We start from the raw sequence: 19,050 nt of genomic DNA, 5'->3' as shown, positions 1-19,050 counted from the left end.
TTGGCAGTTTAGTTTCCTCAACCATTATTTGTTTCCTGATGACTATATGATGATAAATAGTTGAACAATCCAATACATGCCCCAGTCCCTCCCTCCCTCTCTCTACACACACACACAGTGCCAGAAGACATTCCGAGACCATATTTTTTAAGAAGGAAAAGTAGTATGCTTTCAAGTCAGTTATGTTAATTTATTACTTTTTTGAGATGTAGAGTAGCTCCTTTGTATCTGAGTTTGCCTATTACGTGAAAAGGCTAGCGGATAATGATACCAGCAATCCTATGTTACGAAGAGCTGCAGATCCCCGTGCCAAGTGAACTATACAACTAGACAAACCTTCTGTTACTGGTTGCATACACTGCCACAGAGGCGAGCAACATGCTGTCTGCCATTAAAGAACTTGGGACCCTTGAAACCCATTTTGGGGAATACGTATAGCAAAGAATCCAATTTTAAAGGCGACAAAAACTTAGGATATTGGAGTATGTTAGACATGCTAATCTGTAGCAGTTTTGTGCAAACCTAAGTATAATTTAATTTTGTATAAAGTTTTCCTTTTGATATCCAGATGAAGATTAACATAGTCATTGGCAATTAATTATATTTTCAATAAACATCACATTTTACTGAAGTATACAGATCTATGCAAGGGGTAGTGGAAGAGACAAAGCTCATTTGACTTTTCCAGAAGGAATGCATTTTAACATTGGTGGCTCCTGTGGTTGGGGGGACTTCCAAAGCAGTAACTCTTGTGCCTCCTCAGCATCATCATCATCACTACACCACTATACACAATAATTATACTGCTAGCTGTGATTCTATTCTACAGCAGTTGCTGCTTTCCTAGAAACCTTGGGGAAAATAGAAATGTAAATAGCTCATAGATTTGGCTATGATAAGTTCACACAAAGACAAAATTGCATTTGGCAGTTTAGTTTCCTCAACCATTATTTGTTTCCTGATGACTATATTTAGTCCAAACCTCTTTGTCAAGGACACCACGTAGGTTATATTGTCTTCCTCATTGCATCCAATGAGGCAGCGTATATTTCCAGGTCATTTTTTTTTTTTTTTTATGGTGATGCCAAACTTGACAATTTGGCCAAGGGAATGACTGCCATACCTCGTGTTGTGAAGGCACATTTCCCTCCTGTAATTAACAAGTAACCCCAGGAGTGATACCTTGAGACAGTGAGAATATTTTGTTTTCCAACAACTTTTACCCAAGAGTAGCTACACACACACACACCCTGTAATTATAGACTTGCGGGTCAGTTTTTCTCACCATGTGTTTTAATCCATCGATGTCATTCTTTGTGATGTTTAAATCATTCACAGATTGGCCAGGAACCCTTCAGACCAGCTTCTGTCTTCATTGAATTTGTCCTTGTTTAGCTTTGAGCACTTCTTGGCTTTTTTGGCACAAGATATCTGAGGCTTACCTCGTACTTTCAGTACTCTGGGTGTGTGTCAGACCTGAAATCAGCCTCTTCTCCAAGGAGCCCTCTTTCCCTTTAGTGGAAAATAATATTTACAAACCAAGAGTTGGGTGTTTGTGTTTTACTGCTACTGGGATGTTAATTTTTCTAGGCTCTTCAATCGTTGAGTTCATATTGAAACCACCTAATTATTTTCTTTTTAGTTTAAGTTACCTTTCTTAAGGTATAGTTTACCTAAACAAAAGTATACTCATTTGAAGTGCAGCGTTTGCTTCATGTTAGGAAATTCATATACCCTGGTAACTGTCACCCTGTCACCTATGACCTTTTGCAGTCAGCCCTCACCACTTTCAGCCTCTGACCTGCTTTGTGTCACTGTAGATTAGTGTACCTAATCTAGAATTTCATGTAAGTGGAATAACTAGTATATGAATAATTTCATGTAAGTGGAATAATAGTATATGAGGCCTTTTCTCTGGCTACTTGTAGTCAGCATAATGTTTTGGAAATTGGTACATGTTATTATATCAATTATTCATTACTGTCTCTTACTGAATAGCAATCCATTGTATGTATGTTTTGCTTATCTATTTGTTTATTTACAACATTTGGACTGTTTCCAGCTTATGGATATTATGAGTGAAGCTGTTTGAACATTCAGGCACAAGGTTTTGTGTGGACATAAGCTTTCATTTCTCAGCAGTAAATATCTAGGAAGGGAATTGCTGTGTCATGTTTTTTAACTTTATAGGAAACTACTGAATTTTTTTCCCCAAGTAATTGTTACCGTTTTTTACTCCCACCAAGAATGTATATGAGACCCAATTACCCCACATTGTCGTCAACTCTTGGTATTGCCAGTCTTTTCATTTTAGCCATTCTGGTGGGTCAGTAGTGGCTTTAATTTCTGTTTTTTATTTTGTTTGATTTCTAAAATTTTAATTTTAGTGTGGTTTTAATTTCCATTTCTGTAATGGGTGATGACACAGAGCATCTTTTTGTGTGATAATTGGTCATTAATATATCTTGATGAAATGTCCATTCATATCTTTTACCAACTTTTTAAATTGGATTGTCTTTTTTCTTGTGCTATGAAGTTCTATGCATTCGGAATACTAGTGTTTTGTCAGCTGTATGTATTAGGATATGTTCTCCCACTCTATGGATTACTTTAAAAATTTTCCTAATAGTATCTTTCAGAGAGTAGAAAATTTTAATTTTGATGAAGTCCAATTTATAGATTTCTTTAAGGTTCCTATTACTTACGTCCTGTTTAAGGAAGTTTTGCCTACCCTAAGACCTCAAAGATTTTCTCCTATATTTTCTTCTAGAAGTTTATAAACTTAAAAACTTTAGCTTTTGTGTTTGGGTTCATGATCCCATTTTAATTAAATTTTTATGAATTTTGTGAGATATAGGTGTTGTTCTGTTTCTTTTTTAATTTTTTAGTTAATAAAAATGGTATATATTTATGTTGTATAACATGATTTGATACATGTATACATTGTAGAATACATATTACCTCACATGGGTTTTTTTTGTGATAAGAACACTTAAAAATCTGTCTCAGCAATTTTTAAGTATACAGTATGTTAGCTGTAGTCACCATGATGTACAATAGATCTCTTGAACTTATTCATTCTAAGTAAAATTTTATGTCCTTTGACCAACAGCCCCCCAATCCCTCCTACCCCTCGCTCCCTGTCCAACCTCTGATACCACCATTTTACTTTCTGTTTCTATGAGTTTGACTTTTTAAATTCCATTTATCAGTGAGACCATTGGTATTTGTCTTTCTTAGCCTGGTGAATTTTACTTAGCATAATGTCTTCCCAGTTTTTTCATGTTGTTGCAAATTACAGGATTTCCTTCTTTTCTAAGGCTGAATAGTACCCTATTGTGTATGTGTGTGTGTATATATATATATCTCCCCGGTTTTCTTAATCCATTCATCTGTTGATAGGCACTTAGGTTGATTTCATATCTTGGCTATTGTGGATAGTGCTGCAATAAACATGGGTATTCTCTTTGACATACTGATTTCATATCCTTTGAATATATATGTCCAATAGTGGAATTTCTGCATCATTTGATAGCTCTATTTTTAATATTTTGAAGAGCCTCCATACTGTTCTCTACAATGGCTGTGCCAATTTACATTCCCACCAACCATATACAAGGATCCCTCTTTCTCTGCATCTACTTTTTTTTTTTTTTTTTTAACGTGGATGTCCATTCATTCCAGCTGTTTGCGGAAGAGACTGTCCTTTTCCCCCATTGAACTGCATTGGCATCTTAGCCAGAAATCAACTGACTGTATGTAGGAGGAACTATTTCTGAATTCTCTAGTCTCTTCCATTTATCTATATATTTATCCTCACACTAATGCCACATTGTCTTGATTTGTATAGCTTTATAATAAGCAGAGCCCAGTCAAGCCCCTCCTAGACAATACATGTGACCTAAAGCAAGTAACATAATTAAGTGAAGCTGTTCTTGTATAAGCAGTATTACTTTATATATATTAAAATCTAAAGGGCTAAACTTTCAATGTGGTTCATTTATTAATGTTTTGAGTCATGTCCCTTTCTCACATATCTCATGGTTCTTATTATGGTTTATTTCTAATAGTATCTTTATACACAATACTTTTCACACTAAATATTTAGGAACATTCCCTGTTTTCATACATAGAACAATATTGCCTCCACACATTTTTGAAATGCATGGCGCATTTGATGTTTTTCAGTTTCCCACTTCAAAGAGAGGAATACAGTATCTCCTGTGACAGCATCAGCTGGTTAATGAATGGTGATTGGCATGCATACTCAGCATTGGGACTGCAGTGGGGAATGATGGGGACGCTGTGGCAAACGGGGAAGGGCTGGCACTGCTGAGAGGGTCACAGCCACTCTACACCATTTTCATAACATCATGTCAAAGGTACACAAATTCACCATTATTTATTTTGTTGCTCAAATTGTTCCACTAGGAGCTGTTTCAATTGGCTATGTCCCTTCGACACACACCCACCAATGTGGATTTGTTCAGTTTTTTGTTTGTTATTTGAATACTGCTTTCCTTTCTGGGTCCTCCAGGCTTATCTTGTGTATTTCCCATCCCAGTCCTAGAATCAGCCATTTCTCTAAGAACCCCTGGTTACTTTCATACGAGAATGGCAGTAGAAAATGCCACAGAGGTAAAGTGTCATTCCCATCCATCATAGCAAGGGTACATACTATCAACACGATTTATCACTACTGATGTTACCCTTAATCACCTAGCCGAGATGGATGGTGAAATCATTAGGAGAGGGATGCCAGAAAGAGGAAGAAAAGCAGACTTTATGTTAATTTTCAAGCTTGTTCCAAAGGAAAGTTTTAGGTGTATTTGATCATATAAATATCGTTTTGTTTTGGAAAATCACGTTTAGGGGCAATAAAATTGGAAAGAATCCCTGCTTCCAAATCACCTGTGTTCACATCTTCATCATATTTGCACTGCTCTTTCTTTTGTGTTCTGAGTTCATAGGTCCCATTGCATTTGGAGGGTTTCTTTTGCTTCTGGCTACTGAAATTGTTAGTTTAAAAAACAGGATACAGAGTGTCACATTTTTTATCGTAACTCCACTTTCTTGAAGTTGCCTATAGCATTTTAAATTTCAGAAGATCAAGAACTTTATTCATTTCCCTTTGGAAAAAATAAAACAAGATTTTAACTAGTGGCATATCTTCAAGGAAGCTAAAGGCATTTAACTTTCTCTCTTTTGCTCTAAGGGCATTCTGATGATTGCCTGAATGTGATCTTCTGAGTGTTCCAGTCCCTGGAGCTGGCTGTTAGCCATCTCCCAAGGAGGGTCGAAAAGGACGTAGGAGAAAGCTGCAGAAAGAAAAGTTGGCTAAAGAAACAGGAGCTGCCAGCCAGGGCAACATAGTGAGACCTCAACTCTATAGAAAATGTAAAAAGCTGGTCTAGCATGGCATGCCTGTAATCTTAGCTACTCTGAAGGCTGAGGTGGGAGGATCGCTTGATCCCAGGGGTTGGGGGCTACAGTGAGCACTTCCAGCCTGGGTGACAGAGGAGACCCTGACTCAAAAAAAAAAAAAAAAAATGCTGGTTGTTGGGAAGGGTCACCAAACTGTAGTGCATGATAGTCACCTGCCTCCCTCCTTTCCTAGAGAAGACGACAACGTGATGAACAAGCACCACCACCCTGGAATAGTTTAAATGTCATTCAGCGTGGAAGAGTGTGCACATGTACCAAATATATCTTGTGTGTCCTTTGTAGCCATTGGGTTTATGGAAATTACTCTGGCTGTGAGTTTGGTTGATGAGCATTGCTATGCAAGCCCTGTCCCTTTAGTTGGAGGTTATCACAGGAGGAATAAACCACAGAATATGACTTTGGCATTGAATAAATGGGAAGAGAGTACTTTTGGGGGCCAGACCTGTTAGTAATATTGTAACTCTTATAAATACATGACTTGCTGCCTCTTTATCATAATATCCATTGCTTTATTGCTCTGTTTTAGATTGGAGTTCTCACCAGACACCTGAGGTTGTGCTTGTTATGTAACTGCTATTTCATGTTGAGAAAGTAGCAAAGCTTTTAAATACTGAGAATATTTTAGTTATATGAAGATACTTTTAATAGTCACTGTTATTGTTACATTTCCACCCCTCAGAAAATAACAGGGCTGTTAAGGAATCCTTAAAGAGCATAGATTGAGTGAAAACGACACAGAACAAAGGATAGATCCCAGGGGTGAAATGAAGAAGTTCTGTAAATAGCTGTGCCATTTTCCTTTGAAATGTCTGGCACACTCTATATAGTATAGTGGTCGAGGATAGAGGGCCTAATTCTGTGATGAAGCATTCTGCATGGAATTTCAGCAGGGCATAGACAGTGATGGCATTTGGATCTTTCTGAATTTTTAAACTAATTATAACAAACTTTTTAACATTTAGCATACCTGGAAACATCATTCTGCCACATCACCTGCATTTAAGTAATCATTGCCTCACCTTTAACACCCAGCCCTCTAGAAAAATAAAGCATGAACAAATGTTAGCTCTGAGCAGCTCTCAGTAATTTGGAGTGTGCTAAGCAAAACCTACATTTTCTAGCATGAAATTGGCACAGAAATGCAAACTTTTGGTTCTTTTATTCATCTGGTTACCTAGAACCCTAAGCCATTCTGTATTCTGTGGACAAAATCCTACATGCCTTTCATGGCCCAGCTTAAATGAAAAGTGTAACGTAAAACATGCTGAATTTCTGTGGCCATATTTAATTGTTCTAGTGGCCCCACAGTTATAGTTTATTATTCTTTTTAATTCCCTTTAATGGCAATTTCTCTTTTCCTTTTTTAAAAATGTCTTTTGCCTTCTGTTCATTTATTGCCTGTCTCCCTCTTTGATTGTGAGTATGTCCCTTGCACAGCACAGACACATACTAATTTCTTGTTACATGTGGGCCCACATTTATTTTTTATTTCTATTTGTTTTTTATTCCTTTTTACTATTATTATTATTATTTGAGTCAGGGTCTTGCTCCATTACCCAGGCCAGAGTGCAGTTTTGCAATCACATCTCACTGCAACCTCTACTTCCGGGCTCAAGTGATCCTCCCACCTCAGCCTCCCAAGTAGCTGGAACTACAGGCGCACACCACCCACCACACCTGGCTAATGGGCCCACACATAAATGACTAGTTAGTACTTAAACACTTGCCAAGAGTTGTTTAATACCAGCTGTATACAGGGCACAACCTTATACATTCTTAAGGGAGCACAGAGATGTGAGATGGGGTCTGTCTACCAGTTTTTCACAGATTTGAATACTTAGTGTTCTGGACAAAAGCAGTTTAGGAGCTGAAAAAAAATCATAGTCATTTTAAGAAGATTATCTTACCCGAAAACCACAGTACTACTTTTATTGCCTTATATATAAAGCCATTCTGTTAATTTTTTAAAGTATATATTAGGTTTAACTTGGTTTCTCTGTGTTTGCCATGTTTAACATCTAAGGCCAAATATGTGAAATATTTTTATTTTCTGAGGATGTCAGGGAAGAGGAGCCTGAAGCTGGAGTGAGTTGGGGAGGTGGGGGGACTCTATTTTATGAAAATTTTAGTAAATTATCTGGGGTTTTGTCCCACCTATGGGGAAGACCTAGGATATAAAAGCATTAAATGTTAATATTGATTCAATAATTAAATCATCAAAATATTGCTGAGAGAAATTAAAGACCTAAATAAATGTAGAGAGATCATGTTTATGGGTTAGAAAACTCAATATTGTTGAGATGTCACCAAATTAATATATAGATTCAATGCAATCTGTATCAGAATTTGCTGATTTCACTGATTCTGAAATTCATGTGGAAATGAAAAGGATCTATAACAGTCAAAACAGCTTTGAAAATGAAGGATAAAGTTGGAAGACTAATACTGCCTGATTATAAGACTTATTATAAGGCTATGGTAAATCAAGATATTGTGGCATTGGTATTAAGATCACCGAAGAGACCAATGGACCAGATTAGAGCATCCAGAAATAAACCCATACGCATATGCATAGCTGACTTTTGAAAAAGTTGTAATGGCAGCTCAATTGTTCCAGGACAATTAGATATAGTTGGAACAATTAGTTATCCATACACAAGAAAAGAAAAGAACTTCAATCAGTCCCTCATACCATATATAAAAATTAACTGAAAATTGATCATAGTCTAAATATATGACCTAAAACTATAATACTTTTAGAAAGGAGGAGAAAACCCTTGTAACCTTGAATTAGGCAAAAATATATTTTATATATATATTATTTTATATATATATGTATACACACTCACAAGTAATTCTCATGCCTCACCCTCCTGAGCAGCTGTGATTACAGGTGCTCACCACCATGCCCAACTGATTTTTGTATTTTTAGTAGAGACAGGGTTTCACCATGTTGGCCAGGCTGGTCTCGAACTCCTGACCCCACTGATCTGCCCTCCTCTACCTCCCAAAGTGTGCTGGAATTACAGGCATGAGCCACCGTGCACAGCCACAAAAATATTTTAAGTAAAACATCAAAAGCATATCCATAAAATAACAAATAGATGAATTGGACTTCATCAAGACTAAAACTTCTGTTTTTCAAAAAGATGAGCCACGAGTGGGAGAAAATATTTATAAATCACATAAAAGATTTATATGCAGAATATATAAATAACTCTCAAAAGTCAGTAGTAAGAAAACCTTTTTTTTTTTTTTTTGAATGGGTAAAAGCTTTGAACTGAAATTTGCCAAAGAAGAGATACAGGTGGCAGTAAGCACATTAGTCATTAAAATAATGCAAATTAAAACCATAATGGGATACCACTATAGTACCTATTAGAATTACTGAAATTGAAGATTGACCATAGCAAGTGTTAGTGACGATGTGGAGGAAGTAGATGTCTCTTACACTGCTGATGAGAATGTAAAATGGCAGAAGCACTTTGGAAAATAATCTGGCAGTTTCTGAAAAAGTTAAATGTATACCTAGTGCATGATCCAGCCATTCCACTCCTAGGTATTTATCTTCAAAAAAGAGAAAGAAAATCACATAGACTTGTAAACATGTATTTAGTTTGTAGCAGCTTCATCTGTAATACCCAAAAGCTTGAAACAACTCAAATGTCCCTCAGCAGGTGAATGTGTAAACTGTGGTATGAGCTACACAATAGAATACTATCCAGCAAAATAAAGGAGTGAACTGTTAATGTACATTACAAGTAGATGAATGTCTTTATAACTATGCCAAATGAAAGAAGCTATATTTACACACACACACATTCACATACACCTCACGTGCTATTACATTCATACAAGATTCTAGAGGATGCAAACTAATGTATAGTTACAGAAAGGAGATCGGGGTTTCCTGGCGATGGGTGATATAAAAAGGGACTGGAGAAATGGATTTAAAAAGGGCACAAGGAAATTTCTGGGGGTGCTGAGTATGTTAATTCTATTTATTGTAGTGATGGCTTCATGGCTATATACATATGTCAAAATGTGTCTAATTTTAGACTTTAAAAAACGCATTTTATTCTATATTAGTATTTCAGGGATCCCCGGACCACCCTGTTTGGTGGTTTACTAGGACCCTTAGCACTCAGCATATAGTCGTTCTTGGGGCTAAGACTTATTACAGTGACATAGAAGGATACACAGCTGGATCAGTAAAGGAAAACGGCATCAGGCAGGGTCCGGAGGAATCCATGTGTGGATTTTCTGTGTTCCCTGCCTCCCTCTGAGATCACACAGAGCACACCACCTCTCCAGTAGTGAAAATGTACTCACAGGCGTACAATGATTACACCCAGGGAAACCCACTTAAGAGCTCAGGGTTTTGTTGGGGGGTTGTCACATAGGCACTGCTTGCCCACCAAAATTTCATATTCCTGAAAGGAAAGCAGTCGTTCAGTGGCCCAGACAGATAAAATAACCTTACAAGTGTAGGAAATGTTTCAAAAGCTGCATTCCCGGAGACCAGCCAAGAGTGAGGCTTGCAAGCAGACCTTTCTAAAGGTAACAGTCTCAGGCGTGTTAACACGTTTCTGTCACTTGTACCTCAGCTTGTTAAAAAAAAAAAATCACTGTAAAAGTTAGTATGGGTTACCACAAGACAGTCGCAGTTCATTTATTGAATAAATGATAACGATTATAAAAAATAGTAACTTTAGATTTGAGGGAGACCAATGCAGCGAGACCCGCATTACCTGGAATGCTTCATACCCTTAAATCCCCTCTTTGGAATTAGCCATGAGTGATGGTGGGCGCCTGCAATCCCAGCTACTCAGGAGGCTGAGGCAGGAGAATTGCTTGAACCCGGGAGGCAGAGGTTGTAGTGGGCCGAGATCGCACCACTGCACTCCAGCCTGGGCGACAGAGACTCTGACTCTTAGAAAAAAAAAAAAAAAAGATACCTTTTTTGGAACAAGGTAGGATAATAATAAGTAAAACCAGGAAGCTTGGTTAATGGGAGCTTCTAATTATTTTTACTCTTTAGTAGTATGACTTTTATTTCTATTGTATTTGAAAATCTTTCCCAAGTATATCATTTTTTTCCTTTCATAAAAGTTCCTTGGTTGATGATCATTATTTAACCCCTGGTTAACTGATCATGACCCAGTTCAGTTCTATAGCAAATAAAAAAGGTAAAGCACTGCTGCTGAAATTATAATTACCTCAACAACAAGACCACCTCATGCAGTTGTGCAGGTTATACCTCATCCAAGGCACACCCAGCAGTGAGGGTACGTGGAGTTTAAGTCCAGCTGGTACTTTGCCAAGCTATGGGTTCCAGCAGTGGGTGTGTCTGCCCAAGAAAGGGGCACCTTTTTCTAGTTTATGCTAAGATGCCTTTTGAGCTGTTCCACACGAGCCCTGGAAAAAGGTGGTGGTAGCGATTTTCTCCTACAGTGCTGCCTAATATCAGCAAGCTTTCTTGTGGGCATCTCTTTCCCCTTAAAGAAATCCAGCTAGTAACTTTCAGTTGAGCTTCACGTTTAACCAGGATTCCACTATGTTTAACAAGGACAAGCGATTCCAGCAGTCTCTATTTTGGCCCAATTGCCCTTGAAAGGCAGGCAAATTTTTAGTCTGCGTGTTTCTTTTTATCACTCTGGAAGAAGCCAGGTTCAGTTCTGTATCTGAATCCCCTTATTAATGTCCCCAGCCAAGATTTCTGTGTATGTGTAGCCGTAGAAAAGTCAGAGAAAGGACGCGCCTGTGGCTCCTCTGAGTGGCATCTTTGTTCTTCCTGAGTAATGAAGTTTCCTAAAGGGGAATTAAACTTTCTCACCTCGGAAGAGAGAAGTATTGTTTAAAGATTCAACTTTGAAACAAATAGGAAAATATCTGATAGTTGCAACTTAGCTTCAAATCAGTGATGTCCAGATATTGACACCCATTTTATTTCTCCTAAACCTTGAGCCACCAGCCCAATTTATGACCGAGTAGAGATCATGGCACAGCAGCCAGCCTAACAGAGGGGGGCGATACTCTAGCAGCAGAAGGATTCTGTTTGAAAACCTTTAACTTTTGAAATTTTACACTATCGGGGGAACCCGCCCCTGATAGTTAACATGGGTTCCTTTCTATTTCCCTGAGCATCTCCACTGGTTTGAGAAATCAAGGGAAAGAGTACAAAAGAGAGAAATTTTAAAGCTGAGTGTCCGGGGGAGACATCACATGTCGGCAGGTTCCATGACACTCTCTGAGCCATAAAACCAGCAAGTTTTTATTAGCAATTTTCAAAAGGGGAGGGAGTGCATGAATAGGGTGTGGGTCACAGAGATCACATACTTCACAAGGTAATAAAATATCACAAAGCAAGTGGAGGCAGGGCGAGATCACAGGACCACCGGATGAGGTGAAATTAAAATTGCTAATGAAGTTTCGGGCATGTATTGTCATTGATAACATCTTGTCAGGAGACAGGGTTTGAGAGCAGACAACCTGTCTGACCGAAATTTATTAGGCAGGAATTTCCTTATCCTAATAAGCCTGGGAGCGCTACAGGAGACCGGGGGTGATTTCATCCTTTGGGCTTCAACTGTAAAAGATGGCTGCCTCCAAGGGGGCTGTTCACAGACCTACCCTCAGGGCGCATTCTCTTTCTCAGGGATGTTCCTTGCTGAGAAAAGAATTCAGCGATATTTCTCCTATTTGCTTTTGAAAGAAGAGAAATATGGCTCTGTTCCATCTGGCTCACCGGCAGTCAGAGTTTAAAGTCTTATCTCCCTTGTTCCCTGAACATTGCTGTTATCCTGTTCTTTTTTCAAGGTGCCCAGATTTTATGTTGTTCAAACACACATGCTCCACAAACAATTTGTGCAGTTAACGCAATCATCACAGGGTCATCACAGGGTCCTGAGGCGACATACATCCTCTTCAGTTTACAAAGATGACGGGATTAAGAGATTAAAGTAAAGACAGGCATAGGAAATCACAAGGGTATTGATTGGGGGAGTGATAAGTGTCCATGAAATCTTCACAATTTATGTTCAGAGATTGCAGTAAAGAGAGGTGTAAGAAATTGTAAAAGTATTAATTTGGGGAACTAATAAATGTCCATGAAATCTTCACAATTTATGTTCTTCTGCCGCGGCTTCAGCTGGTCCCTCCGTTGGGGGTCCCTGACTTTCCGCAACATTACACCACTACCAGCCCCTCTTCTTCTACGTAGATCACATTCATTTCCTCCCTCTTTTTCCTGAGGAAACTTAAAACACACGTCTTTTCCCTTTTTATAGATGCGAACCACTCGTAAGGTCTCCGTCTGGCCTGTGGGCCTGGTTGGTGGGCGGCGCTACGAACGTCCACTGGTGGAAAATGGCAAAGTTGTTGGCTGGTACACCGGCTGGAGAGCAGACAGGCCTTTTGCCATCGACATGGCAGGTGAGCAGTGTGGGTGATGACATTTGTTCCTGCCGGACTGTTCTTATGCTCTTGTTTATAATGATGCACTGAATGAAGGAAGCTTTAAAAGACAAATTTGGATAAAACCCTACATCATATCATATTCAGGAGATGAAATATTTAAACCTTCAAAATAGGCTCTTTGGTTAGATCAAGTGGAAATTGATTTAGAGGGTGATTAGAAAATGCCCATTCTTTTCCATTTTGTCACCTGTCTGTGCCTTTATCCCACAAGCATCTATGTGGCAGCTACTGGGTTGGCCACTGGGGATTCGGTGGTGAGAGCTAGACCCTGGCTCCTGCTTTCCAGGGCTCTGTCAGCTGGAACCTTTTGGCTCCCTTCTCTAGAAGATCTATATAGTAAAATATATCATGTTTATTGAGAAATTTAATAATGATATAAAAATTGACAAGTCATTTTAATGCTTATTGGTAAGTTTAGTGCTTTACTGATATATTTAATACTAAAATATAAACTTGGATTTCTGGTATTTCAAGAATTTATTGAGTATAACTGTCTTAAAGTTTTTATTCCCTGAACAACCAACTGAATTGAATTAGCCCTGCAGTAGACCATACGTTCTAAAATGCTACTTTATCATAAAACAACTTATTTTCTATGGGTTATAGAAAATGATGCCTGTGATTACTGTGGAAGGATGGAGTTTGAAACATGAGGCTCAGAGGCAAAAAAAAAAAAAAAAAAAAAAGAAAGAAAAAATATCAGTGACATCTATACTCTAAAAATGAAGGCAGAAAGCCTTCAAAATTGATCTCATCAATCTTGAGCTCCGAAGCACAGCTCGGTCGGGCTGCCAGCCTGTGCTTGCCCCATCTTTTGAGTATTTCCCAGCCGTAGTCAAGATCTCCGCGTTCAGAATTCTGATGGAATGGAGGCTGTCTTCTGAACTGGATTCATCACTTTTATTCTGACAATACTATAAATCTGAGGGAGCCAGAGGACAAAGAATACCAGGAGTCATCTGAGGGGCAAAGCACTCATGGACGGCTGTGTGGTGGGTCTTGTCACAGAGCATTGTGGGAGAAGACAAACAGGAGATTTTTACTCAACATTTAACACACATCTCCAGAGCACCAGCCCTTCGCCAGGCCATCTCTCAGGGCCCTGACCTCTCCTACCCTCTTTTACTCCAGCTGTTTGCTTTGGTCTTCAGTTCTTGCAGCTCCAGAACTGAGCTGGCATCTCAATCTAGGTCTCCTCCACCTGGAGGCAGAAGGAAAGGCAGCAGAGCCATCTAGGATGGTTCCGAGGACTCTCGAAAGAGGCCTGCACTTGACCCGCTCAGAATCCATGGCCCTGAAAACATGGGGCATAGAGTATCTTGAAAATCAGGCTTCTTGCTGACCAGAAGTGTACCTTTGAGCAGAAAATGTAGACATTAGGGAAAGTCCTTCTGCTTCTCTGGGACGTAGTTTTCTTGTGTAAAGTGAGGCAGTTGCCGCAGATGACCACCAGGGCCCTCCAGTGCCACCCTCCTTTCCTGGCCTCCCACCATGGGACTCTCAAGTCAGAACCCAAGCTTGGGCTTCTAAGTGAGAATTGTGACTGCTCAAGCAGCTGCAGACAGACTTTTGCTCCTGATTCTCCCAGAGCCTTGTTTCAACACAGACTTCCCAGACATGTCTCCTTAACATGTGGGATGTCTGCCCATTTCCTTGCATGGATCATGCAAGGTGATGGCAACTTGGGTTGCTCTTCCTGGATTTTAATGTAGGAACTTTAGATGATCAGGTATCCAATAGACTTGTTGAATATTTGCATTGGTTCCCCCAGAATTTGGGTCACATAGATATTTCTAAAATTAAAGATGCATGTGTTTGTGCATTAGGGCTGGCCTAGCTAGGACTGCCAAATTCTGTGGGAATTCTTGTTTCCATGACAAGACCAATGTTTGGATTTTTCTAAGCATTTCAGTATATTTTCAAAGCATATTAAAAACGTACTCATCAAAATAAAATATGAATCATTTCCTTGCTCTATATTCATTAGTGTTGTTTTAAAATAGGAATAAAGTGTCTGTCCCTAAGGAGACAACTCTTGTCACACTAAATTTTTTTCACTTCGCACATGAACTTGCTTTGCATCTTATTTTTCAGTAAATTATTGATATTTTTGGAAGTCTTTAAGTGATTTGGTTGATAGGATAATGATTCTGATTTTGAGACAGTTTGTTCTAATTCTAACTTGAAATTTTGTGGTTTTGTTTAGATTCCACATACAATTAATTTATTCTCTGGGAAGAAGGAAAAGACCTTTTAGGCCTTCATGTTCAATTGGTGCTTCCAAGTTATATGTACACACACAGAGACACACACACACAATCTCTAGAAGGGGAGAAAGAGGTGGGGGACCCACATCCCTGCTGTGGCCAGGACAGTCTCAGGAGCTCTACTTTGAAAATGCTCTGTGATAGTCAAGTGAGAGTACCATATTGGAGCCTGGGTGTGTCTTGCATTTGCAAAGCGGATTAAGAGCCCAAATGGAACAGTTGTGCATTTGAGCACATTCTGTAGAAGCCCCTCAGAGCCTGTCCTGTTTGTATTTCTGTGAGGTCATCACATAGCCCATCACTGGAAATTCACTTGAGTATCAAACATTGAAACTGTGATGTTTCGTGTCATTCTAGTAGTTCTTACACTGTCATTTTATTGCCATGTTGAACTTGCCTGATACTGAAATTTTGCTCTCAGGTGACATGAAACATTGTTCTTGAAGTAATCTTATGTTTACAACCATAATGGCAGAATTAAGATTATTTCTGTTCCATTGGAGGATTTTTTTAAAATAATGATTACTACTTAAAAAAATGAATATGCCTGCCCACAAGATGGAAAGAAAACGCTGGAGGCAGCCCCACTGGTGGTGTGCAGTTGGCCTCAAAGCTGACCAGTGGCCACATAGCTCTGCCAAGCCAGTGAGACCCTGGGCGGTTTCTACTGCTCTGTGCCTCAGAATTCAGTTCCTCCACCTCAGGAATCTGAGGACTGGCTGCAAGTGAGGAAGTCCACACAAAGTTTTTTGCTCTGTTTTGAAGTTAATTTCAAGTGACAGACTCACTTCAGCCACTTCCAGGAAGTGTCAGTAAGAACCACTGCCTGAAAGAACTGAGCTTAAAGCAATCTTCACCCTCACCAGGAGGGGTAGATTTGTTCAAGTTCAGAACTTAAAACAGATACTTATTAGGAATTTTCAACATTGGCATGTTCCTTATGATTAACTCTAGGATGTGGCAGGTGGGACACGGTGCTTCATTAAGGACAGTATATGGAGTTCCCAGTTGAGTTGCTGGCACACAGTAGGTACTTTATTCTGCTAAAAACGCAGCTAGGTGTACTGCAATTAGATTCTGACACCACCTGGAGTTGGTGCAGACCCCACAGGTTAGAGGGCACAGTCTCCAACAAGACTGCCCTTACTTCACATGCCCCCTATGTGCTGGAGAGCCCCAGGCCACCTGCACTTCTGACCAACTGACTGCATTGGATGTTTCCCACAATTCCCTCAGGTTTGCTAATTTGCTAGAATGACTCACAGAACTCAGAAGGGTGCTATAGTTACAAAAATTATCATTGTAATCAGTGTTATAAAGAATACAAATCAGGACCAACCAAATGAAGTGACAGACCAGCAAGGCCAGGTGGAAGGAGCAGGCTGGGAGCATACAGGTCTTCTGTGCCTTTTCCTCATACAGGCGAAGTCTAGGAAGGCTTAGTTTTCTGGCCTGGAGTCCTGTGGCCAGGGTGTGTCAAAGCCCTGGGTATGGATGCGCTCTCACAGGGAGACTCTGTGGCCGCCTCGGATTGCATCCTGGGGGCAGGCATTTAAAGTGACTGCAGGAGAGGAGCCAGAAAAAGAGACAAGGCCCAGCAAGAGGGTGTTAGGGTGGACAGTTGGCGAGGTTGCTGGAGAGAAGGGGTAGATGAATGATGAATTCCGTTGTTGGATGTGGGAAGAGGGGGACCCCTGTTGAGTATGGGAGAAAGCTGGAAGCAGAATGGTCTGAGCAAAGTTAGATTTCTGGCCTGGCGTGGTGGCTCACGCCTGTAATCCCAGCACTTTGGGAGGCTGAGGCAGGTGAATCACCTGAGGTCAGGAGTTCAAGACCAGTCTGGCCAACATGGCGAAACCCCGTCTCTACTAAAAATACAAAAATTAGCTGGGCATGGTGGCAGGTGCCTATAATCCCAGCTACTCAGGAGGCTGAGGAATGAGAATCACTTGAACCCAGGAGGTGGAGGTGGAGGTTGCAATGAGCCACAACCAGGAGGTAGAGGTTAAGATTATATCTCTGCACTCCAGCTTGGGTGACAGAGGGAGACTGTTTAAAAAAAAAAAAATGTTAGATTTCTAATGGAGCAGAAGGGGAGAGATTTGATCTGGGAAAGGTTGGGGAAGGTTCTGTCTTGGCAGGACAGGGATTTGAGAGGATGTTGTGAAGATGAGTGGCCAGGAGGTGTGGGTTAGGAAGAGGAAGGGTGCAATGACCACTGAGGTCCCCTCCAACTCAAGGGTTGTGTGATTTTGACAAGTTCTGATTCTAAAGACGGAGGTTGTGTAAGGCGGTGCACCTGGTTATACTTGTCTTCTGTCAGCAGCCAACTCCTCCTCGCCTATGGCCTATCACCAGCTTTCCAGCTGGTGGTAGTTTCTATTCAGTGGAGGCTTAAAAGGCCCTGACCTTTGCAGCGAGTGGGTGGAGAGTGGGGTGGGGAGCATGACTAGGAGGCAGGAGGGCTAGGAGACAACTCTTTCAAGAAATGCAGCAGCAAATGAGTAGGAAAGAGAGATGATGGCAGTTTCAAGGGGTAGAACAGCTTTTTCTTCTTTCTTTAATGATGGACAGGGAAAAATTGAAGTTTTAAGAAGTGATAAGTGTTGAAAGTCCCAAAGGAGAGGAAACAAGGGAAGATCAGGACCTTAGATGAACAGGTTGACCTAGAGAGAGTCACCTCTGACTCCCAGAAAAAAGGTGAGATAAGTAAGGAAGCCAAGGGCTGGGAAGGTGGAGGGGCCAGTTGCTGGAATTGACCATCTGCCAAATGTTAATAGAGGGAGATGTGGCATTTGACTGAATTCCACACACACTGAACGTAGCAGCCCCTCACCTCAGGGAGTTTTATGTCTAGCAGAGAGAGAATGGCTACAAGAGCAGGCAGATATATTGTGGGATCAAAAATAAGTACAAGTGGAAGGTTTGGAGGTTACATTTAAAGAGAAAACCACAGCCACTGGGGGAGTTTCGGGAAAGGTCTTGGGAAAGGGCAGCATGTGAGAGACACCTTCGGTGCTAGGCCCAGGCCAGGGCAGGGAGGGATCATAGGCAGGGTGTGTTTTTGGAACAAGTTATCCCAGGGTGTGTGTAGCTCTTGGGAAGGGCAAGCTGGGGTCAGATGGTGAGGACTGATTGCTAAGAAGAGAAGTTTTTCTTCATTTCTGTGGACATTGGAGACTCTGAAAGTTTTCAAGTAGGGAACTGATGTGATTAGTAATACAGTTTGAGAATGACATGTTGGCAGGTGCGGGATGAATGGGGGAGGAGGGCTGGGCCTGGAGGCTCAGGGAGCCATCTGGGTAATGAGCCCTTAGGGGGCTGGGAGGTGAGAGGAGGTCTTAAATACCATAGCTATTAGGGACTTATAAAATTTTAACAGCCTTTTCAGATTATACTCATAAATCAGCAGACACTTAGATCTTTTTAACACCTTTTTCTGTTGTATGGTGATAAATGATGTATTAAATTTAAGTTTGGTTAGTTTTAATTGGTGTAATTTGTATTATCCTTTGAGTTGTAATTTATGTGCAGAAAATACAGTGATGCTGGGTAGTTAAAACATTCTGTTAACCAGGACAGCAGTTGTGTAAAACTAGGAGTCTGCATATTAGAGAAAAAAAAAAATCACATAACCTGACTAAAGTTTTCAAGCTCAGGATTCACTGTGGGTGTGTTGTCCCGGTGGAGGGTGTAGAGGCTGGAAGTGAGGAAGTCAGTGACCATGCCTGCCTGGGCCTCCTGCATCCACACCTGCCCTCTCCCGTGTCCATTCCATCCACTTCACCACGAAGCAGGAGGAATCTTTCAGGAATGCAAACCGGATTCTTGGCAGTCCCTTGCTCACAGCTCTTTAGGG

General features: G+C 40.4%; 1 protein-coding gene across 1 annotated transcript in view; it reads left to right on the top strand.

The window, feature by feature from the left end:
- Nucleotides 1-19,050, top strand: part of B3GAT2 (beta-1,3-glucuronyltransferase 2) — a 69,051-nt gene that overhangs the window by 25,336 nt on the left and 24,665 nt on the right. Inside the window, exon 2 of the mRNA XM_010371542.2 lies at nucleotides 12,735-12,879. Within this exon, the coding sequence (XP_010369844.1) occupies nucleotides 12,735-12,879 (145 nt within the window). The remainder of the gene's footprint in view (nucleotides 1-12,734; nucleotides 12,880-19,050) is intronic.

This window comes from Rhinopithecus roxellana, chromosome 4 (assembly GCF_007565055.1).
Source record: "Rhinopithecus roxellana isolate Shanxi Qingling chromosome 4, ASM756505v1, whole genome shotgun sequence".
NCBI classification, from domain to species: domain Eukaryota; kingdom Metazoa; phylum Chordata; class Mammalia; order Primates; family Cercopithecidae; genus Rhinopithecus; species Rhinopithecus roxellana.
Note: the sequence above shows the minus strand (reverse complement) of the source record. Positions and strands in the feature narration are given on the sequence as shown.